The 25,070-nt window shown below is 58.9% G+C and overlaps 1 protein-coding gene across 12 annotated transcripts in view; it reads left to right on the forward strand.

Moving 5' to 3' along the window:
• Positions 1–4,198: 4,198 nt before the first annotated feature.
• The window catches only part of RAP1GAP (RAP1 GTPase activating protein), a 62,508-nt gene continuing 41,636 nt past the window's right edge, over positions 4,199–25,070 (forward strand). For 4 of the 12 annotated variants that reach the window (XR_005064595.1, XM_037032746.1, XM_037032755.1 and 1 more), the window contains exons 1-2: positions 18,161–18,261; positions 20,270–20,305. Coding sequence is in view for 9 of the 12 variants with exons in the window: in XM_037032746.1 (XP_036888641.1) it covers positions 18,218–18,261; positions 20,270–20,305 (80 nt within the window). In the remaining 3 variants the exon portion in view is untranslated. Of the gene's footprint in view, positions 4,297–18,159; positions 18,262–20,269; positions 20,306–25,070 lie in introns of those variants that run through there. The other 8 variants (XM_037032747.1, XM_037032753.1, XM_037032759.1 and 5 more) reach the window with 5 other exon arrangements.

Consider the following 25,070-nt stretch of genomic DNA (forward strand, 5'->3'; position numbering starts at 1 on the left):
GGCCACAGGAAGTGGGGGACACACCCCAGGGGAGACAGAAGGCCTAGGCTTTCTGTCCAGGGTTGAATCAAGGCCAGCTGGCACACTGACTGGCCTTTGCACACTCGTATCTTGGTCCCCACTTCCCCTGCAGTGTACTCTGCTGTGTTTGTATTCGTAACCTAGGGAACACTGAACTGCTACCCGAGCTTTATGATCCTGGACAAGTGTGTTTCCCTTCGGGCCCCCGTCAGTGTTCTCTGAAAGGAAGTTGGATGTGTGGAAGTTGTCAAACACGCACGAGGGGTGGAGCAGACAGCGGGGCCGCCTCTCTGCTCCACCCCCACACCCACCCCCTCCCTGGAAGCTCCAGGGGGTGCATTTGGAAAACTGCCCAACTGGACTGCCTCGAAGGGCATCTTCCGTTTTGTCATCAGCCTGCGAGTCGCTTCTGAGGCTGGTATACGTCTGGCGTTTTTGCTGCCTCTTCTCCCATCTGTAGCATGCACTGACTCTCTGGGTGAAAGACTCCAAGCTGTGCTAGACTGTCTAGAATTCTGGGACTAGAGTGAATTGTTTACATTTTGTCTTTCTGGGAGCCAGAGTTAGGGCTGGGCTGCATCTTATGTCTGCGCCTAAAACCACCCTGCTCCCAGAAACCAACCAACCTCATTAGCGTCAGCCTGTTCTAGCTCCCAGGGCAGGGGCTCCGCCATCTTGTGCATCCACATGGTATGTCCTCAGCAAGGAAAATGAGCGCGCACTTCAGGGTCCCCTAGACGCTCCTTTTTCTGTGACAGCAGGGCCTCTCCGGGAGGCAGCTTCTGGTCCTTTGGTAGAGCCAGAGCTGGCCCCGCCTTGAGGGATTTCACATTCATGATCCAGACCTCTGTGACCCCAAGAGTGCGTCCCCCCGGGCCGCATCCTCTGTTGTGCCTCCAGCATCAGCAGGGCAGCCCCCCACCCAGACACGGAGGGCCCTGGTCCTTCCCTGAGGGCCGTGTCCTGGTCCCAACCCCCACTCCTCCTCCTGTCTGATGCTCACCGGAATGGCGCCATCTTCTCCCAGTCGCTCCTGCAGAACTCCCCCACCACACACACACACACCAGTTCTTCCTAGGCCTTACTACTGCACACACAACACAATTTGGGGTCCCCCTGCTTTTGATTTTCCTCCCCTTCTGCCAGGCAGTCTCTAGCCCTGTCTTTCTCCCCTTTGATCCTGCCAGGGAGGGGTGGGCGCCCAGAAGAGAGTCATTTCCAAGAGGCATCACTGCCATTGTAAAACCCTGTCATGCATATTCCCAGTTCATTGTGCCACACACACCCTCATTCTCCGGCCTTCAGAGATGGCAGGTATTTTGAAGCCAGCTTTCATTTCTCAGTGGTGGGGGGATAGCAGGCGTAGTGGCGAGGTCGCAGCATATTCAGTGAGAAAAAAAAAAGGCGTGCGCTCGGAGGCAGCCATGCGTGAGTGGTCAGTCCTGAGTCGTTTGGATTGAAATAGGGCAGGGAAAGCAGAGCTGCGGGGCCTCCGTCCAACCCCCCCTTTGGTACCCTGGCTGCACGCCAGGCTCTGTGTGCCCAGCCCCCCCGCAGCACAGCACGTGTTGCCTTCCCCCCACCCCCCAGGGCCCCTGCCAGTCTCAGAAGGTGCCCCCCTCCCATCCCAGGACAGGCTAGAGATTATAAGGCTCTTGCGCTGAGGTTTTCTGTAAAGAGGAACATGCTGTAATTGAAAAGCTCCTTGATTATAAAGAAGAAATCAAGAGGTCTGGCACAGAAGACCTTCGTTCTCTGGCCTGCTCAGCCAGGGTCAGGCACGTTTTGCCCCCCCCCCCCCCCCCCCCCCCCCGTCCCCTGGTCANCCCCCCCCCCCCCCCCGTCCCCTGGTGCCCACAGGACCTTAGGCTCTTGGGAATCTTGGAATCTGCAGGGTCCAGACCATGGAAGGTCACGGCTGCAATGCCTCCCCATGTGCCTTTGCACATCGCCACTGTCTGCACATCGCCCATGCTCCTGCTCAGGTGGGGCGCCTTGTCTCCGCGCGCAGTCTGGAGTGGTACCCTCAGCGTGGCCTTCCTGGCTGGAGTCGGCGGTTCACTGTCTCTTTGTCTCAGCGTGGACGGGGAGAAGCAGGAAGAGGCCCTTGATCAGAATTAAGGATCCATCCAGCCAAGCAGAAGAAAAAAAAGCCACAGGACGGAAAGATATGCTTCCGAGGACCCTGGAATGGGCATGCCCTTTCGGAGATGTGTGAGCCCAGCCCTGCCATGGGCAAGCCAGCCCAGCCCCAGGAGGTCGGTTGGCCCTCAGCCCAAACAGGATTTGTTTTCACCAAGCATCTGCCAGAACCAGCGCCCTGCAGAACCTACCTAGCTGCGGTGATTCCTACACCACGAAATCCCTCCTGCACCGTCTCCAGAAGTGCCTTGGCTGTGCTCCTTCAACTTCTTCCCCCTTGTTACTACTTCAGACCAACTCAGTAGCCCTGGTGCACCCTGAGAAGGGTCGGGGACCCAGGCCGAGGCCGCCTGCTAGGTGGGAAATGAAAGGGCATCCGGGGGTAGCAGTGGGGTGAGCCCAGAGTGAGCAGGCCATGCTCCAGGAGTCTGTCCTTGGAGCAGAGCAGTTGTCTTCCCTTCTGCCCTGAACTTAACCTTGTTCTACCAGCGCCACTCAGAATGTGTGTGGCCCCATAGCACCAGCAACACTGCAAAGCTTTATTAGAAATGTGGGGACTCCATCCCCAGACCCACTGAATTGGGATTTTTGTTGGGGTCAGGCCACTCCTAGAAGCCTGAGAAGCCCTGGGCTGGGCCTCTCTCTCACTCACAGCTGGCAGGAGCGTGGCCGAGGGAGAATTTGACAGAGAAGGGCTGGAAAGTGAGTGCCCAATCCCATGCCCCTCCCACCTTTTCAATTTGCTGGGGTGGGATGAGAGTGAGGCCCGTCCTGCTAGTCCCTAAATTCTAATCTCTGGGTTGGGGTGAGGTTCTGGGTGCGGGAAACAGCTCCTTGGGACCGAACACTCGGGCCTGCATGTCTCAGACCTTCAGGAGACTGATGTCAGGGCTGCCGGGGGGCCCCACATCAGTTCCTTAATGAAATGCAGTCCCAGGGCGGCTGGGAAAATAGAGGGGGAGGTGGAACTGACAGTCACTTGTTAAGCACACAGCAGGTGTTCAATAAATACGCTGAATAAATTAATACAAGACTGAGTTCTCCCTAAGTCCTGCCTGTGAGGTGGGTCTCTCGGACTGGCTGCTTGACCCACTAATCTTATAAGCTTAATGAAATGGAGGTTTGTCTCTACGGCTCTCTGGTCTCCGTGTCCCCAGTTACTAGCAAGGGAGTGAGGTCCAGAGGTCTCAAAGATTCCCTCCAACAATGTTCTGTATGACTTGAGCATGTTCTTGGGGCCACCGAGCACACCCTCACCCCTGTCTCCCACAGCTCTGACCTTGTGGACACGCTGCCCCTTGGAGAGGAGCCCGGCGGAGACCAGGCAGAGGTGGGGAGCGGGCCCTGGAGCCACAGGTGTCAGCTGCGCTGCTACTGCCGCCGGCTTGCATGTGACCTCGGTCAAATCTCTTCCCCTCTGTGGCCTCAGGGGTCAGACTAAGGGGATCTCTGCGACCCCTTCCTGCCTGGCTATCAGTCCTGTCCTGACCCCACCTTCCCCCTCCACTCCGTTTCCGGTTAGGTTGGGAGTGGGGAGCGAGTTGCCCTGTCCAGGGATCGTGTCTGGGAGCCTGTAATTGATAACCGCTGGGGAGTGTCACCAAGCGCAGGGGCACAGCCTCCACGCCCAGCTAACTCTGCGCGCCTTGTGCTTCCTCCCGGTCCCTACAGACACTCGGAGCCCACTGGGGCCTAGGGCGCCTAGCCCACCTTTCCTGTCACCCCTGCTCGCCCCAGTTGTCCCCCTCCCCTTGGAGCACAGGCTGGGCCGCCGCGGTCTCTCGGGGCCCAGCCCAGGTCTAGCCGTGTCACCTTGAGCTAGTCCTTGCCCTCTCTGGTTCTCAGTTTCCTCACCTGTAAGATGGGGGCCCAGAGCACCCGCCCCCGGAACCTGTTGTGAGCCGGGGCGGCAGCGCAGCGGGCGGCTGGGTGGGGGCCTCGGCTCCCGCGCCCGCGGCTCCGGCTCCGCAGTGAGGGGGGAGCGGCGCGGGGCGGGAGCGCTCGGCGGTCACGTGACGCCCCCTCCCCGATCTGCGGCGGCGGCGGACGCGGAGCCGCGTCTGAGCAGAGCTGCAGCGGCTGCCGCGGGCACCGGAGCGCCGAGCCCAGGACGCCCCTGGCCCAGGCCCGCGGGTGAGTCCGCCCCACCGGGGCGCGGCCCTGGGAAGAGGAAGGCATGGAGGTGCTCTGGACTCCCCACGGCCGGCAGCCAGGACCCCGTGCCAGCGGGAGGGGGGAACGGGCGGGACCCTGGTCCCGGGGGTGGGCAGCGGGAGGTGCAGGGTCCGCTTGGCCTCGGCTGGAGGCGGGGAGCAAGGAGCCAGGCCAGGGCTGAGCCGGTCAAACCCCCTCCCCCCGCCTACGGGGGTGGGGCCAGGCCCAGTTGAGGGGCTTCGGGTCCCAACTCCCCCGGGGTGCGGTGGGGGGATACTGCCTCTGCTCCACCCGAGGAGGGGGCGCCTGGGATTCAGAGTACAGAACGCGGAGAAGGGAGAGGAGAAGGAAGTGGGCGCGTTCCCTCGATCTCTCAGGAGCGGCCTTAACATCCCCAGAAGGGGGCGCACAGGTTCTCAGAGGAGGGAAGTGGGGGTCCCCAGGTCCAGCGACCCTGAGTTGGGAGGGTGGTGATGTCCTTGCTTCCACAGGGACGGAGCGCGTTTCCCCCTCCCCCTGTCCGTGACCCGCCGCGGAGCAGGGCACACGCGTCATGCAGTCGGGCGCCCCCTCGTCGCTTCCCCTGGTTCCGCAGGATCTGAAGACTCAGTGGGAATCCACAGGGCGGTCCTCACGCCCCGCAGGCGCTCTGGTGCCAGTCGCGGGGCACCTGGGCTTGGGAAAGATAACCTGTGTGTCTCCGCGAACGCACACGCACACGCACTTGCACACACTAGCTCAGTAGGTGAGCGCCCTCTTCCATGGTCATCAGACCCTGACCTGTGCTTGACCCCCAAATTCTTGCCGGGGTGAACTGAAGGAGGATGGACACCCCAGCCCTTACACATGGCACACTGGCTTCATTCTTCTCCCCCACTAAAGTCAGAGGCTGGCAGGAGCGGGCACTGAGAGAAGCTGGGCCAGGGCATAGCAGGAGAGGAAGGCAGAGGGGAAATGAAGTAAGAAGGTATCATTTCCTTCTAGGAGAGAGCTCCTAGCCCACCCTGGCTCCTAGTCCACCCTGCTCCTCCTGCCCCAGGCTGTTTGAGGGAAGAAACTGGGGCGTGGGGGACAACCCTGAGTTTTCTAAGGAATGAGGAGGAACTCAGTCAAAGGTACCCCTGAAGGGTGGTGGGGCCTGGCACGGCAGCTAAGGGCAGCTGCTGAGTTGGGGGAGTTCGTGCCCAGCTGGTCCCAGGGATCCCCCTTCTCTATCCAGGACCTCAACCTTGCTCTGAGACCCCTGGCGGATGGAGAGTCTGGGGAAGGGGTGGGGGCACTTCATGGCCTTGGAAAGAATTCCAGGGTAAGGATTAATCCTCAAGTGATGTGAGCACCTTCCCACAGCAGCGTTTCCGGGTGGGGACCGAGGTGTCCATCACACAGATAAGGAAACCGCAGCTCGGAGAGGCTAAACGAGCTGCCCAAGGTCACAGAGCCGCCTTCTGCCTGGGCCAGGATCCGTGTTCTGACTCCTGCTCCACATGGTGGGGTAGAGGAAGGGTCGGGGACAGGGTGGAGTGGCCCAAGGGGACCTGCTCCCCTGTGCTGTCTGGGTTGCATGTGGGTGGTAGTGGAGAAGCTGGCTCAGGTTGAGGAGAACCCCGCCATCTTCTTCGGGGTGCAGAACTCAGACCTTCTCCCCGTCTGGGAACCCCATGCTGGCTCCATCACCCCTTCTCACAGCTATGACTGTGTTCCCACCCTGCATCTTTTCAGCTCACAGCCTTCTTGGGCAAAGCCCTCTTCTCTCTGCCCCAGGGTGTCTCCCTGGCAGGGGTCTCAGGATGTCTCTGTCCTGGCTCTAACTACCTAGCCACCCCCAGGGGACAAGAGGATTCTTCCTTTGGCCCTGGAAATGCAGAGGCTCTTCTTCTGGCTTGAGAATCTCTGCTGCTTGGGCCTCAGCCCCCCAGCAGGGTCTGCACAGACTGGGGTTAGGGAGCCCCGAGACCCTGCTCACCACCTCTCTGTCACCAGGCCCCGCCCCCTGCCTGGCTGTCAAGTTCCGGAGCCTAGAGGTCCTTTGAGGATTCCTGGGGCAGGTCTGTCTTCTTTGCCACCTGTCTGTGGAGGCCTTTGTCCTGGCAGAGGCTGCAGAGCAGCCACACGTGCTGTGCAAATACCGAGACCCGTGCACAGCCAGACACAGCCAGCTCACAAGTGTCCCGAGACCCAGACACAGGAAGCCAGGGTACGCCCAGGTCAAGACCCCAGCCTCCGACTCTGAGCAACACTGCAAACACTGAGACACGCTGTCCAGACGTGTATGCACAGATTGGAAGTGGGTGTCTGCAAGAGGCGCTTCCTCCAAAGCACTTGTCCGGCTGGTATCTGCTCCCGTTGTCTCCTCCAGGGCTCACACGACGCACACACATGTGGGGAGGAGCCCAGGAAGTCCCATGCTCCTAAAGATGAGTGTAGCGGGTAGGCGCATGCACCCACCCTGCCCAGGCCACCACAGGTGCACATGCCCTGCATTACATCAGCTTCCTGCGTGTGGGATGTGAACTCCTCATCACCCTGGAGGGGGTGGCAGAGGCTCCTCTGAGCACCCCCAGTGGAACCTCACCTTCTCCCCTCTTTTCTGCCTTAGGTGAACCCAGCTTGGCTAAGAATACTGGGAGACTGCCTATGTTTTCCCCTCAGTGGACCCTCCTCTCCTTCTGCCCCTCCCCATGCACACCTATACCTGCCAGGTTGCCAGGGGAGCCTCTTCCCCCCAGGCGCCCCCTTGGCTGCCCCTGAAGTACTGCTCCACAGGCCCCTCCCGAGACAGAACACTCTCAGCCCAGGCTCAAGCAGCCCCGGGGTTTCATTTCCTTTGCCACTTTTGCCAGGAGGCCTTGCCAAGTCCTGGTTTCTGCGTTGCCCTCTCAGCAAGGCTAGGGGCCAGCTGGTGCGAAGGGAGGGGAATCCTCTGAGTTCCCCTCTGCTTACCTCCTCGCCTGGCAGAACCTCTGCAGGCTGGGCCCTGACCCCACGGCTGGGCCTCTGGCATCACTGGAGAGCAGCAGCTGAAAGCTGCTTCTGTGGACTCAAATGAGTCTCCAGGGCAGACCGGTGCTGAGGGCGGGGGGAGCAGTGAGGGGCTCTGGGCTTTGCCCTTCTCTCTCGGGTGCTCACCCGAGGCTTGCCAGAGCACTGGTTCTGAGGCCAGGCCTGGCTCGGCCTCTTGCTGGCTGTGTGGCCCAGGCAAGTCATTTCCCCTCTCTGGGAACCTCCTCCAGTTCTGGGAGGCAGCTCAGCCTGGTTAGGGAGTGTGAGGGGCAGGTGGCAGCCCTGTGCTAATGAGGAGGGGAAGCTTGGCTCTGCCGGGCAGCAGGGCGGTGCTCTGGCTAAGGACTTCTGGCAGCTTGAAGACACTAGGTCAACACTAGGTCAAGCAGGGGTTGCCAGTCTGGGACTTTCTGGTGTGGCACCTGGGGTCAACAGGAGGGGGCTGCAGCTGTAAATTATATCTGCAGGTATTTTCTTGCCCCCAAATGTCCTCTATTTTTAGGGCTGAAGACTAGTACTTGCAGGCAGTGACTCAGAGAGGAGGAAGGGAGAAGCAGAGGGGTGCTGGTGGGACGGCATTCCAAACAGGGGTGTCCCATGGGGATACCAGCCTTCCCAAGCCCTGGATGCCCATGCTGTATGCTGGCACAACGGTGGGACCCTCACTGGCACCCTCACTAAGCGATATTGAGGTGCAGTCTGTCCCGGGGATACAGAGCTGAGCCGGGTGTGACCGCCTTTGGTCCCCACCACAGCCCAGTGTGGCCTTACTGTGGCCACACCTCAGATGAGGAGGAAGGCTGGGGAGGGGGAGAAGTGCCCTGCACGCACTCTACTGGAGAGTTGCCTCTGCCAGCACAGGCCGCCCTCCACTGGGCCCCCTTTCAGGAGAAGACCTGAGTTCAAATTCAGACTTTGCCGCTGACTAGTTGGCACAACTTGGGGTGAGTTGCTACAGCTCTCTGAGCCTCGGTTTCTTGGTAAAGTGGGGATCACCCACTTCATGCACCTGATGGGTTTTTTCCAGGGTTAAGGAGACTAATGTAGGCCAGTGCCCAGGGCCACGCCCAGCTCCTCGGGGGCACTGGTTGGGCTCCAAGAGGCCACGGGCTGGGAGTTGTCAGGAATCCAAGTCTGTCCCTGCTGTGTGACTTTGGACGCGTCGTTTGTTCTCTCTGCGCCTCACCTCCTTCTCCATGGGGCAGGGAAGACGAGCCCTGGTTTGTCTGCGCCCTTGGGAGTGGCGTTCGTGCCATTCAGACGTGGCGGCCGGGAGCCGCTGCGGAAAACGTGGAGCCGCACTCGGGGATGTGAATGCACAGGAGGAAGAGCAAATGACAGAGAAGTGTGGAGAAAAAGACAGTTTTAAAAACTTCAAATATTTCATTACAGCAAGAAAAACAAGACTTTTCTTCAGTGTTTGGGGGTCGTGGGTGGTTTTTTCATGACTTCACGTGCCCAAAGCAGCTGGCATCGCTGTCCTCATGCGAGGTGGCCAGTTTGCCCCCGAGCAGTCCATGTCGGGCACCTAGCAGGCGGTCAGGGAGTGGTAATGTGGCTATGGGTGGAATGATGAGTTCCACAGTGGAAGGAGCTGAGTGTGTCTGGGGTCGCGACCGGCCTCACCACCATCAGAGCACTGGGTTCGCCTCAGTGTGAGGTGTGCGTAGGGTTGAACGGGGGTCAGTTTACGAAGGGCCTGAAATGCCAGGCTAAGGAGCTCACGTTTCCCTGAAAGCCAGTGGGGGAAACTATCGGAGGGCCTGGCTGGGCCTTCAGTGGGCAGGCCTTGGGTACCTGGCCAGGCTCACGGCCAGGAGTGAGGGGACAGCCTGGAGCAGTTCTCTGCCCTGCCCCTCCCGTCTGTGGCTCTTCCCCTGGGTCCCATTTTCCCCTGGGTACAAAGGACAGCCTCCAGCATTTCTCATCCCAGGGGCAAGTGAGACGACCTGGCACCAGCCCATCAGGGAAGGAGGGGCCTGTCATCTGTGCTGGAAATCAGAGACCCGTGCTCCCCCTCGGACCCGACCCCACCAGCTGGGTGACCTCGACTGGGTCACCTGTCTCATGAGCCTCCCTTTCATCTGCGCAATGGGTGGGTGCAGTGTCCACTTTGGCAGTTCGGCTCCAGTGAGACCGAGCTGGTGACAGCATCGTAGGCGCCTCGGGTGTGTCACGTCTCTGGGGGAATCATGTTGTTTCTTGCAATTACCTATTCCCCAGGTTCCCCTGAGAGTGTGGGGCTGCTGGGATTTGGGGGACTGTGGGTAAGGACAGACTCATGAGATGACAGAAGGGCCGTGACCTTCTCAAGGCCACAGGAGCCACACGCCTGCCACAAGCAGACTGTTGGAGGAAATGGAGGGCGAGGCATGTGGGTGCAGCCCTCTGCTCTGCTCCTGAGTTCTTGGGGCCAAGTCTGTGAGAGAAAGACATCCCGCTCCCCAGCTCGGCGCACGGCCTTTTCCGAGGCCGCACGCCTCGGCGTTGGGGCCTTGGGGGGCAGGGTGGAGTGGCTGATGGATGGTGACCTTGGGAACTCCTCTCTGCGTGCCAGCTCAGTGCCGGAACTGCCGGGGCAACCTTGAATCTCCCATTCTCAAAAGCAGGGTATGTCATTGACCGGTCAGGGGCCGTCAGGACAGGGCCCAGGCTGATGGTGGGCAAGCTGCTGCCCAGCCTCAGGGGGTCCCAAGAGAGGCCATCTACCCCTGGCAGACTGCTACAGGTCCTCATGCCGTCTCAGACTCTGGATGCCACTGGGTTGGAGGCTCTGCGTAGGTGGGTTCCAGCCTCACCCTATCTGCCACCAGCCTCACCCTATCCGCCACCTGCCTCCACCTGAGGTGTAGGAGCTTTCTGAGTACAAAAGGGTGTCCCTACATTCTCTCTCCCAGGGCTCCAAGCTCCCAGAAACAGGACAGGAAAGAGCCCCTGGGACAGAGCGCTCACCTGTGCCAGTTACCAGACAAGACTCCAGGCCTTGCTGGCTAGAGAGGTCTGGCCCTCAGTGGTCCTCTGTGGGGCGGAGAAAGCTGGGCCCTGCCCCCTCCATGCTCCCACGCCACGCCTTGGAGTCTGCCCCTTGTCCCAGGATGAGAACTGGCTGGCCAAGGGGTTCCGGGGGTTCGGGCAGGGGAGAAACTGACTGGAGGCTGGGTGGTAGAACGCAGCTGGGCCCTCTGCCAAGCACTTTTCACGGATCTATCTCATTTAATCCTCACTGCAACCTTTATTAGCCTGCCCAAGGTCACCCAGCTGGTATGTGGCTGGAGCGGAGATTGAATTAAGGGCTGTCTGACTCCACTTTCAATCACTTCGTGTACTGCATGCAGAAGTGGGGGGGGTGCAAACCAGAGAGGAATGGGCTGTGCCCTAGAGAGTGGGAATGGTTCTGGGCCGCTGCGGCTCAGCTCTTTGGCTGTCTCCACACTTTCAGAACCTGCCCCTGAACCTCCAGCTCCTCCCTCCTCCCTTTCCCCCTCCCCAAGGTCGGTTCTTGGAGCTCAGCAGCCAGGGACGAGTTGGGGAAAGAGGATGAATGGGGGGATTTGTTTGCAGACGATCCCAGGGACGTGCAATCCCACAGACACCGGCTTCGCCCGGCCCCCTCTGTCTGCCTGAACTCCCAGCTCGGAGACTGAGAAATCCTCAGCACCAGAGCTGGAGAGGAGCCCGTGGAGATCAGCTGGTCCCACCCCCTCGTTTTACAGATAATAATTATGATTACGCCCGATGGTGGCAATTCACAAAGGGCTTTCACATCTGGGTTGCCTCTGCAGAGCCCTCGGGGCTGGCAGAGCTCGTGTGGCCATTGTTGTTCCCCTCCCCACTTTGTGGCTGAGGATCCCGAGGCTCAGGGAGGCAAAGAGGCGGCTTAGGCACACACCTGGCCTTGGTACTGGGCTCCAAACCCAGCTTTCCCTCCCCCCTCAGCTCGTCACACCTTCCTGGGTCCTAGAGGCTCAGGGCCCATGAAGTGTGGCTCAGGACTGCATTCTGCTTTAGGGGTGGGGCAGGGGGCTGGCCCTGAGAGGTCAGCATAGGAGCTGGGCAGGTACCAGACAAAGCTCTGGGACTCAGCCTTTCTCCCTATTGTGGGGACAGTCCCTTTCTCTGTGACAAGGGTGATGGACTGAGGGGCACACCCCTTCTCTAGAGGCCTCCCTAACCACTATACCCATGGGAACCAGGCTGCCCCAGAAAGTCAGCCTTCGGAGGCACCTTGGAGAGCCCTCATTATACAGGGAAGGAGGGGTGAGGCCCCACCCACAGTCACAATGAGCCCGTGGCAGAGCTGGGCCCGGGACCGGGGTCTCCTGACTCTGTGGGTGGCTCTGCTAGCACGTCCACTAAGAGGAGTAAAGACACACCTACTTGCTGGGGGCACACCACACTGAATCCTAAGAACAGCCCTATGAGGCAAGTACCATTTTCATCATTATATTCCTTTTACAGATGAAGAGACCTGAGGCTTTGAGAGGTTACGAAAATGCCCAGAGTCACAAGCCAGGAAGTCACAGAGGCAAGGACCCCAACACACGTCCCTCTGACTCTGCACCCTGCTGGTGTCAATCCCTGTATATATCATCATAGGAGAAAATTGACTCTATCTTTTTGTTTATAGCCGACCCAGGACATTATTCATTCATTGAATGTTTACGGAGTGCCTACTATGCTAAGGAGTCCAGGGTGCTGGTCTGGAGTCAGAGGCCCGGGGTCCAGGGTCAGAGATTAGGCAGGAGGTAGAGGGTCTCCAGAAACCCCTGAGCAAGGACAGCTGCCCCTCCCCTCTTTCCCTCCCCAAACCCAGCCCCAGACTGTGCGTTTGCAACCTCTTTCTCTGCCCCTTACGTTTGCCCGCAGTGTACGCTGTAGCATGACTGACCCTTGGGGGAAAGAGGGGCCTCTGGGTTTAGAACATCCCAAAGAAGACCCTATTGGCAACAGCACTGGCACCCAGTGCCACCAAGCTCTTCATGGGCATCACCTCGTCAATACTCTGCATCACTCTGTGAGCTAAGAGCTAGTCTGTCTCCATTGTCCAGATGTGGGAACTGAGGCTTAGAGTCACACAGCCAAGACTGGGCCGGTGCCCTGCCCTGTCGGCTCTCGTGCCTGTTTCCTTTCTGGAGAACAAGCCATGGCCACGTGGCCTGTGCCCAGCTTTGTGGTCATGGGTTTAGAATCCTGTTTCCTGAGAGGCAGGGCTTCAGCCAAGCCGCAAGTATTTAGTAGGCACCGACTGTGTGCCTTGGGAAAGCGCTTCATGAAGCTAGAGCTTGTGAAGATGAGGAGATGGGGCCCCTCTGTGAGGGATGGGGGGCCCCACGCAGCGGCTGCACCCAAGGCCCGAGGTGAAGGAGGCACTCAGGCCTCCAGTGGTGTCAGGGAAGGGCAGTGTGTGCTGTTTGAAGGACTTTCTTGTTGGCAGGAGTGTCCCCAAGAGTGACATAGAGCAGCACTAAGGCCTCAGAGGACCTTTACGGCCACCGCTCCGTGGGCAAGCCCGGGCCTCAGCTCCCTGGTCTGAACCAGGGATCATAACAGCACCTAGTTCACAGGGCGAGTGTGAGAATCCGTCTGGCAAGGGTGCTGGGCGCACAGCCTCTGGAGCCAGTAGCTTCTCTTACTGAGCTGGGGTGCGTGTGAGCTGGGGGCTGAGGTCTCGTGGAGGCAACGGAAGAGCAGGATCTGCTCTGTTCGCAAGCCTCAGTTTCCCCATCAGTCATGGCTGACATGTAACTGTTGCCTGATCGGCCTTGCGGGGCTGTCGCAGGGATCGAAGAGGTCTCAGGGCGCGTAGGCGCGACTCCGTGATCTGCACACTGAGCGAACGGGTCCCGGGGAGGGGGGGGGAGGGAGCAGCAGGGACACAGTGGGCGTTGGCGCAGGTGCCATGATTGTGGTGCGCAGGTGTGCCACCGTGGCCCGGGAGAGGCTCCGCAGTTCGCGCCAGGGAAGCCTTTGCAAACAGCCTCCGCACAAGGGGACAAGTGAGGAGTGCGGGGACGGCGAATGCAGGGCCAGGAATGCAGGGTGCTACCTCCTGGCGCCCTGGAATTCTCCACCCTCCCCAGGAGAGACGCCCGGGGCGCTGTCCCTGGTCCTGGAACCCGCCCTCTCCCTGTCGTGCAGTTCCTGTGGTGGCCATCGGAGGGCGCCCGGGACCGCGGCAGACTCCCCAGGCCTGTTTCAGAACACTTTTTTGAGTGTCCCTGTAACGTCCTACCTACCTACACACCCAATGTCAAAAAACCAAACGACAAACTGCCCTAAGAGAAGTAAAAGCTCTCTGCTTTCACAGATAAATACTGTAGCATGATCACACCACAGGACCTAGTAAAGTTACCAAGTACTTAACCTGTATGCATGTGTATATACACATATAAGCCAGAGTTAGGTTCTGAGATGGGATAAACGGGCTTTTCACCCCCATGAGTATCTGTGGAGATGTTCTATGCGTGGCAAGTCTTCCTCGGGTGGGACTTTCCCAGCTTAGCTTTTCTAGCCCCAGCCACCAAATGGCAGTGATCCCCAGTAATTGCCACGGAAAAAAAACCATCCTCATGTATTTTCCAAATGCCCTCTGAGGGCAGTGGCACCTCCTCATTGAGAACCACAGCCAGAGTGGGGGGCTGGACTGGGTGAAGAGGGACCCACAGAATCTCAGACTGGCTTAAGGTGTTGTCAGAGCCTCCCACCCCCCATCTTACAGATGGGCCAACAGAGGCCCCAAATGGGAAGGATTGTGCTAGAAAACAGGATGAGTGACCAGCTGAGCTGGGGCCACAACTGGGGTCTCCTGCTCCCTGGTACTGGGCTTGGCCAGCCCTGTCACACTGGGCAGAGCTCTGGTCATCAAGCAATCTCCCTTCCAGTTCCACCAACTTGCCCTTGAAAATGGGCAGGAAGGGCAAGACCCTTAGCAGGGAGCCAGGAGAAGGAAGCCATCTGGATTCCAGCCTACAACGTCAAGGAAGGGCCTTGACTTATCCTCTCACTGAGGACGCAGCCGTTGTACACCCCCTACCCTCAAAGAGCCACCCTCTCTCCTACTTTGATTGCTTCCCAGTAGTGAGCTGGGCACTGTGTGTGTGTGTGTGTGTGATGCATGTCTGTGCACATGTGTCTGTGTGTATTACATGTGATCTAAGGGCGTGTGGGTCTGTGCCTTTTGTGCATGAAGCTGTTGTTATTGGTGTGTGTTCACATGTGTGTGCAAACCCAGCCACAGTCATTAGGTGATTACATGGTGATTTGGGAACCTGTGTGTGTGAGCTTGACCTGACTTTTGCATGTGGGTTTGCAGAGCGGGAGCTGGTGTCCACGTGAGCATATCCGCAGGTGTTTGGTCTGAGCGATCTCCGTGGGCATGAGCTACATGTCTCTGTGCAGTGCGCAAGGGCAAGCAGCTGTGTGGCCCGCAGCTCCGGGGCGGCTGTGCGTGCAGGCTGACCCCGACTTTACCTGTCTAGTTCGCCGTGTGTCGCCAGTGCCCGGACGGTGGCAGGCACACAGCAGGGGCTCAGCGTGTGTTCACTGAGTGATCTAAGGAAGGAAGGCACGCCCTTATGTATGCCTAGGTTTCTAAAAGGGTTTTGCTATCAGGGATCTTAGAGGCACAGGGTCCCTATGAGGTACTGGCCTGAGTGGAGGCATTAATTCTGGCTATTTTGTCCAGGACAGATGGTCCTGATCCCTGATGGGGACACTCGAGCAGGCAAGGGTCTCAGGAACCCATCGAATGGGGTAGGAGTCTTAGAGCCAGGACAAGGGATGGCTGGGTCAGTAACCTCACTGGACTGCTGCTTGGGAAGCCAAGCCACACTCACTCCTCCCACCCTCCCCAGGGCCTGGGGACCCCCCAGCAGACTCCTGCTCCAGGAGCTCAGGGTTTGCAGTATCTTGGGACTGGGTAGGTGTGACTTGGCTGTGAAAAGCCACGGGCTGAGGATAATGATGCTTCGATGATGGGTGGTGGATAATGGAGTTCTCCGAAGGCAAATGCATTTTTCTGTTGTTTTGTCTCAAACCCAGCAAGGTGAGTGGGTGTTTAACAAGTGAGCAGACTGAGGTCCAGGGAGGAAAACTGATTAATACAGAGCCACACACACAGGGGCCTGCTGGCCAGGCAGGAAGCCCAGGACTACCCTGCCTCCCTCCCAGGAGGCCCCGGGGCAGCCGCAGTTGCTGGGCGCCCTGGCAAGAATTGACCCCCCCCCCACCCCACTTGGAGCCCAGCCTGAGATCTTTTCAGGAGTCTGCCCCTCGCTTACATTTCCCTGCTGTGGGTTGGGAAGTGGAAGCTGGAGGCAGGTGGGTAGAACTTCCAGTGCTCAACCCAAGGTGAACTTGAAAAGGGAGCTCTGCAACACTCCGCCCCTGCACCCTTCCCTCCTCCTTCACACAGTCTGGCATTCGTTCGAACAACCCGGGTGCAGATCTAGGACCCCAAAGAGGAGACTTCCTTCTAGAAGGAGGGTCTGGCTCCCGGGGGCAACCTGGCTCTGGTTTCTAGGTGAGAGGCTGGAGCCAGGTCGCCCTGGTTCCCTCCAGGCTGGAGGGAAAGGAAGAAGGGAGCTCATGCCTCCATGTCCCTTGTCCTTGGCATCTTCAGGCTTGCACACTATGATACAAAGGCTAAATTCTTGGAAGTGGCCTTGCAGGTTAAGAAGGTGCATTTCCATTATGCTATTGCCTGAGGGGCCATGAGCTAGCCAGGGAGTGTCCTGTGCATTCCTGGCTAAGGGAACGTGACCCTCACCCCACCCCCAGCTCTTGCCAGTGAGGCAGCTGCAGCTGGTCAGAAATCAAGAGGCGGGAGCCCACACTGGGTTCTTTGTCTTTGGTGGGAACCTTGTGGCCCCCACAGCCCTTCTCAAGGGCCCACTGTCCCCATACCAGCAGGACTTCCCGGGGGCCAGGCCTGGCTGGGAAACTTGGCACGTTGGAGGCCCCTTGGCCACCCTGCCAAGTGGATATGCAGAGCCCACTTCAGAGTCGTTCCTACTGGACAGGCAGACTCGCGAGACTGAGGGCCATATCCCAGGGGGTCCATCAACCTGAGTATGGCAGGGGTCATGGGTCCCAGCCCTGGCACTGCACACAGCCTCCAGTGGCCCAGGCCTAGCTCCTCATCCTCCCCTCCCGCCAGCTCTCTGCCACCCCCACCAATCAGGAAGAGGAGACTTCCTCCCTCCTCAGTGCCCCTCAGAGCCCAATGAACTGCCCTGTGAGGAGTGGGCTTCCTACACTGCCCAGGCGTGGTCCCTCCACCCAGGGTCCCTGCACCCTGGCTCCAGAGCAGCCTGCCAAGAGGGAGGACAGACCCTTCTCTGAGAACCAACCCCAGGGGCAGTTCTAAGGGGCAGGTAATCACACCTGCCCCGCTGGAGTCAACTCTGCAAGGGGCCCTTGAGGGCTCTTCCACCCACCAGAGTGTGGAAAGAGGAGAAGGGGTCCAGGGTGGGAGCCGAGAGGGGGCTAGGGATGGACCTCCCAAGAGAGAAGTGATTGCTGGGTGATCCGGGTCTTTGCCTGACATGGGGAGACTGCTGCCCCACCTCCCCTGTGCAGGTGAGTCATACTGCAAGGTCCTGTACCCAGACTGGCTATTTCCCAGGGGAAGATGGCGCTACCTGGCCCAGGGCTCAGGAGGAATAATAGTTCCTGAAAGGGTTCTGTCACCCTGTCATTGTGTCCTTGGTTGTCCTGCCTTCCTTGCCTGCCCCCACCCCAGTGTATCTGTCACCCGCAGTCCTTTTGACCAGGAAGCCTCAAGGCTCTGGGGACTTCCCTCGGTTTGGGGCCCGGGGGTGAAGAATAATGGCTCCCTCTTGGAGAGGCAGAGTGGGCATTCTGGAAGGGGTGGGAGTGTCCTGGGGGCAGGCCAGTGTCCCGTGTCTCCTGACACATTTCTACTTGGGGCAGGAGGGGCAGCTTCCTGTGTAGTGGACTGGACTGAGTGTTGGGTGAGTTGGGTGCAGGCGGGAGGGGGGGGGCTCAGAGTGTTTGTTGAGTGAATGTGTGATGGACAATAGGACTCAACTGTTGCTGAGTGAGGGAACCCAGAGAGGATGAATTTTCAGGAAGAGGACAGAGCATCTCCATTCCTGCCTCTTTGCACCTCCTCCTCCTCACCCAGGGAAAGGGGGATGAGAGCACCAGAAGGGCTATGGGAGACTCAGTTCCTTCTTTTACTTATTTGCCTGAGTGGAGCTTCCACCCTAGTCCGGGACTCGTGTAGCTGGTATTTATTGAGCATTTACTGTGTGCCGAGCCTGGGCTGAGCGCTCTGCGTGTAGTAACTCATTCCATTACCACAAGGGCCAGGTGGGGACTAGTTCCATTTCACGGATGAGAAATTTGAGGTACTCACGGAGGGCACGGACCTGACCACGATGCAGACCATTCGACCCTGGATTCCAAGTTCTTGGCCTGACCTGTTAGCTGTGAGCTCTCCCCTCGATGACCGATGGGATGACCGGGACAGGTCCTCCAACAGCTGGGGGCGGGAGATGAGAGAGGGTCCGCCCCCAGAAGAGGGTCCGCACAGCCTAGTGCGTCTCTGGTCTGGGGTGGAAGGTTCCTCTCATCCTACGGCCCTTAACTCCTTTTTGCCGTCGCTGCTGAGGCCACGCCCGCCGTTGCCCCCGAGGTCCCAGCTGGGAAAGTCCAGCGAAGCCCCCGCCCGGTCCGAGGGCGGCGCGAACAAGCAGCCCTTTCTGCACGCGGCTGCCCCCGGCAGCTGGACCGCAGCCTGCGAGGGGCGGACAATCCCGGGGCTTGTGGCTGGGGGAGGGGTGGCCCGAGTTGCCAAGGTGACCCGGGCGGGCGCGGGGAAGGCGGCTCCAGCTGCGCGCGGCCAGATGGGCAGCCGGGCGACGGCGACGGCACCATGAGCTACCGGAAGCGCAGCTACACCTTTGGGGCCTACGGAGGGTAGGTGCGTCCGACGGGGGCGCCCGCGTGCGTTCGCGGGGTGCACAGTAGGGGCGAGCGCCTGTGCACTTGTGTGCGCAGATGCCGCCCGTGCTCCGGCTTGGGTTCGGGTGGTTCTGTCCTAGTTTGTGAGTTTGTGCTTGTGTGCCAGGCGAGCCGTTTGAGGTCTATGTGTAGCATGCACAGTTGTGTGTGTGTGTTCCTGTGTGTTGTGGTTGGGTGTCCCATGTGCATGTGTGGGGTCATGAACGTTTCTGTGTTTGTGTCCCACGTGCGGGGCCCTGCTTATGCATGTGACGGGTCTGTGGACAGGAAGCTGGGCCCGTGTGTGCTTCTGGGTGCATGCATAGTGGGGTGGGCCCAGGCAGGTCAGGGAGGCCCTGTGGGGGACTTCGCTTGGTCTCTGAATGTGCTGAGCCCCTGAACTGAGGCTTTGGACCAAGGGAACCTAGAAGCCATTAGCAGCACTCTGCCCCTGGGCTGCCCCCATCTCTCAGGGACCCCCGCCTGCCAGGGCTATTGGCTGCCTGGGCCTGGAGACCCAGGTCAGGTTGCGGGGGTGGTAGTCGGAGTGGTGGCTGGCCCATGTCAAGGTCACTATCCTTCTTGACCCCAGGTGCCTCCTCAGAGAGGCATAGAGGTGTGCTTGGGGGGTGCTTGCCTTGGGCAGAGACTTGGTAAATGGGGAGGAAGACTGAGTAGACAGACTGGGGCCAGAGCCCCTTCTTTGGCTGGACAAGTAGTTGCGTAACCTTCACCAGGCCCTGCCTCCCTGCCGTTAGAGGGACACCACCTTTGGGGTGTGGAGCAGTTGGGGCTCACACAGGTAACACTGCTGGTGCAGGCTAGGGGCTCTTTGAGCTGTGGGGGGGTATCCGAGGTGCCTCCCCTCTGTGGATACCCAGCCTTCAGGCGGCCCTGGCAGAGGGGCTGGGTGGGCTGCCTCCCCTGTCTGGTGCCCTGCTGAGCCATGAGGTGAAGAGAGGAGCCGGATTGAGCCCTGAGACGACCGCTGGGCAGTTGATGCCAGGACTCTGTCCAGGGAGTCAGGCGGGGCTCTGTTGGGCGACCTTGGGCAAGTCCCGGCTTCTCTGGCCTCCTTCAGCCCGTCTGCAGAGTCCATCCACATCGGCTGATCCCTGGGAGACCCTGGCCCTGTCCCCCCAGACGGTGCCCCCTAGCTGGCGGAGTCTGGTGTGGGGCCCCTTTGCCACTCCCCTCTGGGCCCTGGGCAGGAGGCAAGAGTTGTTTGATGTCCAAACAGTTGCTGAGCCCCTTGGCCCCAGCTAGGTGGGAGGGTGGGGCCCTCTCCAGGCCTCCCAGCCCCAAGGTGCCCTCAGAGGTGGGTGGGGGAGCACCTAAGAGGGGGCAGTGCTCACACACAGTCTCTGAAGCGGGACCTGGAGGTATTTGGGCAGATAAAGCCGGGGTGGCCCCTGAACTCTGGGGGCTTGAGGACTTCCTCTGTTTCTGCTTTGGGGGCAGGGCACGTGTGTGTTGGGAGTGGGGTGGGGGAGGGAGCTCAGGTGGGCCTCATGCTCCCAGATTTGCTGGTAGCTACTAGTGAACGCCAGCTCCCAGATCAAGGCAGGCTACTGGCGAAGTGTGTGTGTGTGTGTGGTCCTGTTCAGACACACTGCAGGCTGGCCGTACCACATCCCACATCCTCGCTCTGACCCCAAGTGCTGTGGTCACCGTCCCACTCCGCCTGTCACAGGACCTTGCACACTGACCCCCACTCCTCTGCCGCCCCGTAGCCTGTCCTGGGCCACTGCATCCTACCCGCCCCCTTGTCCCCAGCCCTGCCTCTTTTCCTTTCTCCTTTTCCCCACACCTTCCCATGCCCTTCATCTGACGTTAGGGCTCCTGCAGCCTTCGGGGGGACAGGACAGTGCATTCAGCACCTCCTCCAGGCTCCTCTGTGCGGGGCGGGTTGGCAAGGTGCTGGGCAAGGCTGGGTAAGGAGGGGCCACCCCCTCACCTGTTGCCCCCCCTTGCTGTGTTTCAGGGTGGATAAGTCCTTTACCTCTCACTGGAGTGTGTGGTAAGTACTGAGCTGGGCTATGCAGCTGGACCCTGGGGACACTCTGGAACCTATACTTCCCCCTCCAGTGCCGGACCAGACCCCACCAGCCCTCCAGCCATCCTCCGTAGGTGATGGGCTGGGCAGACCTCTCACCAGCTCTGTCCCCAGGGATTCTGCCCCCACAGATCCTGCCAGAGCCCCTCCTTGGAGTCAGGCAAATCAGGTTAAATGTCAGCTCTGCCACTGCCTGTGTGACCTTCAGTAATTCACTAACCTCTCTGAAACTCAGCATGCGCACCTGTGACCTGATTAAACTGCCTGTTTAGCAGAGTGTAAGTTGTAAAAACAGAACAGAACAGGGCCTGGCATATTATAGGCCCTCACTGAAAGTGCTTCCTTCCCTTCTCTTGTTTCTTCCCCGCCTCCTGGTTTCTCCTGGTTTCTCCTGGTTTCTCCTGGTTTCTCCGTGCTGGGCTCAGGGTGCCCTTAGCCTCTTCGCTGACCCCCAAACCCTCTAATTCCACTGCGCTCCTCATCTTCAGAAGCTTCTCCTCCAGCCCATTTCCTCTGTGTGCGGCTGCCCTGTGTTCGGAGGAGGAGGGAAGGCGGTGGCTGTTTCTGCAGCTTCCCCAACACAGAGAGCAGTGGGTGGAGGTGCAGTCTCACCTCGGGGTTCGCAGCGCCCCCCGGGGCCGCAGCAGGTGGGCGCCTCCCAGCTTCCCTGGTACCAGCATCACAGGGGCCCAGCTGGCTGCTCCTGCTGCCACTTCAGCTCCAGCAGGAGAGCCCCCCAGGGCTCTGGCTCCTGGTTCCTGCCCCTGCTGAGGACCTGTCCCCAGGTCCTGCAGTGCCTCCCAGCTGCAGGATGACTCCCATCTGGCACCACTGCCCCCAGGAAGCCCCATCTGGGGTGGGAGGCACCCAGGCTGAGCGCCAGGGTTTGCTCTTCCATTTTCCTTTGCTGCTCTCTGTGTAACCTGGGGCCGCTTACTTCCCCTCTCTGGCCATTTGTCCTGCTGTGGTGCCCAGTCAGTTGGAGCCTCTAGTCTGTGTGGAACTAAATGCTCGGCCCAGGGCAGAGGCAGGGTGAGGAGAGAGAGAAATGGAGGTGAGGAAGATGCCATCTCTTCTCCAGGGAGTTCAGACACAGTATCCCAACGACCCATGTGTCAGCCACCTGCTGTGCACCAGGTCCTGTTAGGTGCTTGCACGGCATCATCTGACATAATCTTTCCCAACTTAGGGACCATTATCTCTAATTACAGATGAAAACAATGGGGTGGGGAAGTGACCTCCCCAAGTTCACACAGCTCATCAGTGGCAGAGCTGGGATTTAAATCTTGACCTCCCGGAGTCTGCAGAGTCCAGAGTCTCACCCACTCTGTCCCAGAGCCTCCAGGCCACAGTAGGGGGGGGGTCTCAGTGAAGGATGCACTTGAGGGGAACTTGAAGATGGAAGGGTGACCCACAGGGCTTACTCTAGGGAGCCCTCAACAAAGGGTCATAGATGAGGGCCCAGCCCCGACAGTAAGTGACCTGCCCTGTGATGTTGGGCGAGTCCCCTTTCCCCTCGGGCCTCAGGTGACGCCTGTAGAGAAAGATTCTGGAATCTCCAGGACTGCCCATTACTGAGAAAGCCGTGCCCCATGCCCTCCTTACCAGAGCTGCTGTCCGAGGTGCCAACTCCTAGGGTACTCCCACCACCCCCACTTCTGGAAGCCAATTACTTAGCCCCCAGCCCGTGCCTGGCATATAATTAGTATAAAATGTGGGCTTTTTGACTATTAATTATGATTTCCTGGCATTCAAGGCCTGTCCTCATTTCCCTTTCCAGCCTGGAACTCACTCCGCCCTTGCCCCGCATCTCTGACCAGCGGGAATATGGCCCCAGTAAGCACCACCTGCCGGCTTTGGCTCACACGGCCCCCCATAGGCCCTCCCATTCATTCCCACAAGTCTTTGCCACGCCGCCAGCCCACCCGCATCACTGTCCAGTGTTTGCTTCCCTGACCCCCACCCCGTCTTTGTCTCCCTAGCACACCGTCCCCGCTGCCCGTCACGCCCGCAGGCCACACATTCGTGCTCTCGCCTGGGGTGGTGGGGACAGCATGGCCTTCGGAGCCTGCAGACCCGGGTTTGAATGTGCCTCAGCCGCGCCCTAGTGGTGTGACCGCGGGCAGGCCACTCCCCTTCTCTGAGCCCCACTTGATGCTCAGGAGTTCTTGTTGAACCGGGTCTTTCATTGAGTTGGATGCTGCCTGTGATGAGTGGGGGGCTTGGGTGGGCAGCCCCTGTCCTCAGGTGGCTTTTCCCAGTAATCACTGAGCCGGAGGCCTTGGGGGTCTGTGTGCCGCTGCAGGAAGCACAGGGCTGGCCTCATTAGTGGCTCTGAAATGCCAGGCAGGCACAGCCCGCTGGGCCTCCTCATCTATTATGCATCTGCCGGGCAGGGAGCTGGCAGAGTCCAGGACGAGGGAGCCAGCAGCTGCTTCCTGAGCCCACACCTGCCGCCACACCTCTGGGCGGGGATCCCCCAAGGTGAATGCCAAGGCAGCTCCTGCCACATCGCTCTGGCCCTGCTAGAGTAAGGGGATCCATCCCAGCGGGGACAGAGACATGGATTCTGGTCCCTACTTCACTAGCCTGCCTGTTCCAGCAGCCACTTAGTCTAAGAGAGTCCGGGACCTTGACTGGGTGTCATTTGGGACTAGGGTGGCAGAGGTGGGCTGAAATAGAATCTTCAGTCCGGAGGCCCCTGCCTGCACAGTGCCTCAGAGCGACTGAGTCACGGCCATTAATTCATCATCCATTCATTCAGCCTCAAGTCATTGTCGAGTACCTGTGGTACGCCAGGCACTGTTCTGGGGGCTGTAGATCCCGTGGAAAATGAATCAGGCCCAGCCCCCACCTTCAGAGAGCGTGGTTTGGCTAGTCCTTCACCTCTGGGAGCCTCAGTTCCCTCACCTACAAAACGGGGCGTGGGGAGGGTGGTCTGTAAATAGTCAAAGAAAAACTATGATGGTTGTGCTGAATTTAAAAAAATTTTATTTTATTTTTAGAGAGAGGGGGAGGGAGGGAGAGAAACATTGATGTGTGAATGACACATCAGTCATTTGCTTCTTGCACACTCCCAGCTGGGCCCACAACCCAGCCATGTGCCCTGACTGGGAATCAAACTGGCGACCTTTGGGTTCGCAGGTCTGCACTCAATCTGCTGAGCCACACCAGCCAGAGTAATTGTGCTGAATTTTAGAGCAAGGACACACATTAAGGAGAGCTGATCCTTACCTAGAGCTTACTACATGCCAGGCTATATTCCAAAACTCTTTCCTATATTGATGACAACCATCCTCACAACCATCCCATGAGGCAGGTACTGTTATTATCCCTGGTTTGGGGCTGAGGAAACTACAGCAGAGAGGGGTTAAGTAACCCCTTCAAGGTCTCTTGGCAAGGCTGAGATTTGAACCTAAGCAACCAGGCTCCTGTCTGCACGTTACCCTAAGCTGAGGGATGGAAGATGTCAGAGGGTGTCCTAAGGGCCTTTTTAAGGAGGTAGCATTTGAACCGAAACCAGAAGAATGAGATTAGCTGGCTGTAGGAAGAGTTAGCAGGGGCAAGGGGGCAGCCCGACAGAAGGAGCAGCAGGTGCAAAGGACCTGAGGTAGGAACAAGCTTACTTCGTTCTGTAGCAGGGATATGGTGGGGCAGAGCGGGTTTACAGAGAAGGGAGGGGCCGATTGATCAGATTTCTGTAGGCAGAGTAGAAATTTTGATATAATGCCAGTGATTGACATGCAAAACCACTGAATCTTAGACTCCTGGCTTTGTAAAATCTTGAAATCAGAGGATCTGGGCCTCCTAGAATCTTTGGAAATGGAAGAGCCCTTTGAAGTACCTTCCTATGGCCTCTCACTTGGCAAGGAATCCCTCCCTTGGTTCATGACCCCTTCGAGTATTGGAAGAAGCCTTTGAGGTCTCCTGAGAAATGTGCACCTTTATTTTCAACCACTTCATAGACTTCTTGAAACCCACTCTTCCTGGCTGAGACCATCACGGCCTCTCAGCCGCTCCTTGACCAGCCCTTCCCTGCTTAAAAGTAGCCCATTCCGTCGCCGGGCAGCTCAGATGGGTATCCAAAGTTCTTCCTTACTTGGAACTAGCTGCCTGAGCTGAGACGCACCCCCTGGGTCCCCTGCCCCCGCACAGTGGCCCTTCAGTGAGATAAGGATGGGGATTACATAGCATCTCCCCATGTCTGCTCTTCCGGTCCAAACAGTCACTTGTCCTAGCCCACACTCCCTTTCATTTTCTTTCGGCTCAGCCCTTGCAGGCCTTGAAGCCCCTTATTTGTTCCTGTCTTCCTGTGAGCCCAGAGATGCCACATCCTTGGTGGGGGCACTCCAGGGAGAGACCCAAGGCCAGAAAGGACCCTGTCTTCCAGGAAAATGCCCCTCTAGCTTAAGTAGATAAGATCCCCTCCAGATGGGCTTTGGTCCTGCGACCACCACTCTTTCCTCATGTGATCTTGGGGAGTGAGTCCCCCACTCCAGGCAGTTTCCCCATGCCCCCCTTTGGCACAATGAAGAGGCACAGTTGGCCCCCAGGTCTCTTGCAGCTCTCAGGTTCCCAGCCCGGTTGGCCCTGCTTGCCTCTACACCCTGGGGTGCTCCGGCTCAGGTCCCTTTGTTTGGGTGGCACATGGAAATACTTGGGTTCTGCTTCCTGGCAGACCTGAGTTCAAACACCAACTGCAATTTTCCTCACCCTCTGTCAGTCCAGT

This window comes from Sturnira hondurensis, unplaced genomic scaffold (genome assembly GCF_014824575.4).
Source record: "Sturnira hondurensis isolate 20B ecotype Veracruz unplaced genomic scaffold, ASM1482457v3 Scaffold0021555, whole genome shotgun sequence".
In the NCBI taxonomy this organism is placed as follows: domain Eukaryota; kingdom Metazoa; phylum Chordata; class Mammalia; order Chiroptera; family Phyllostomidae; genus Sturnira; species Sturnira hondurensis.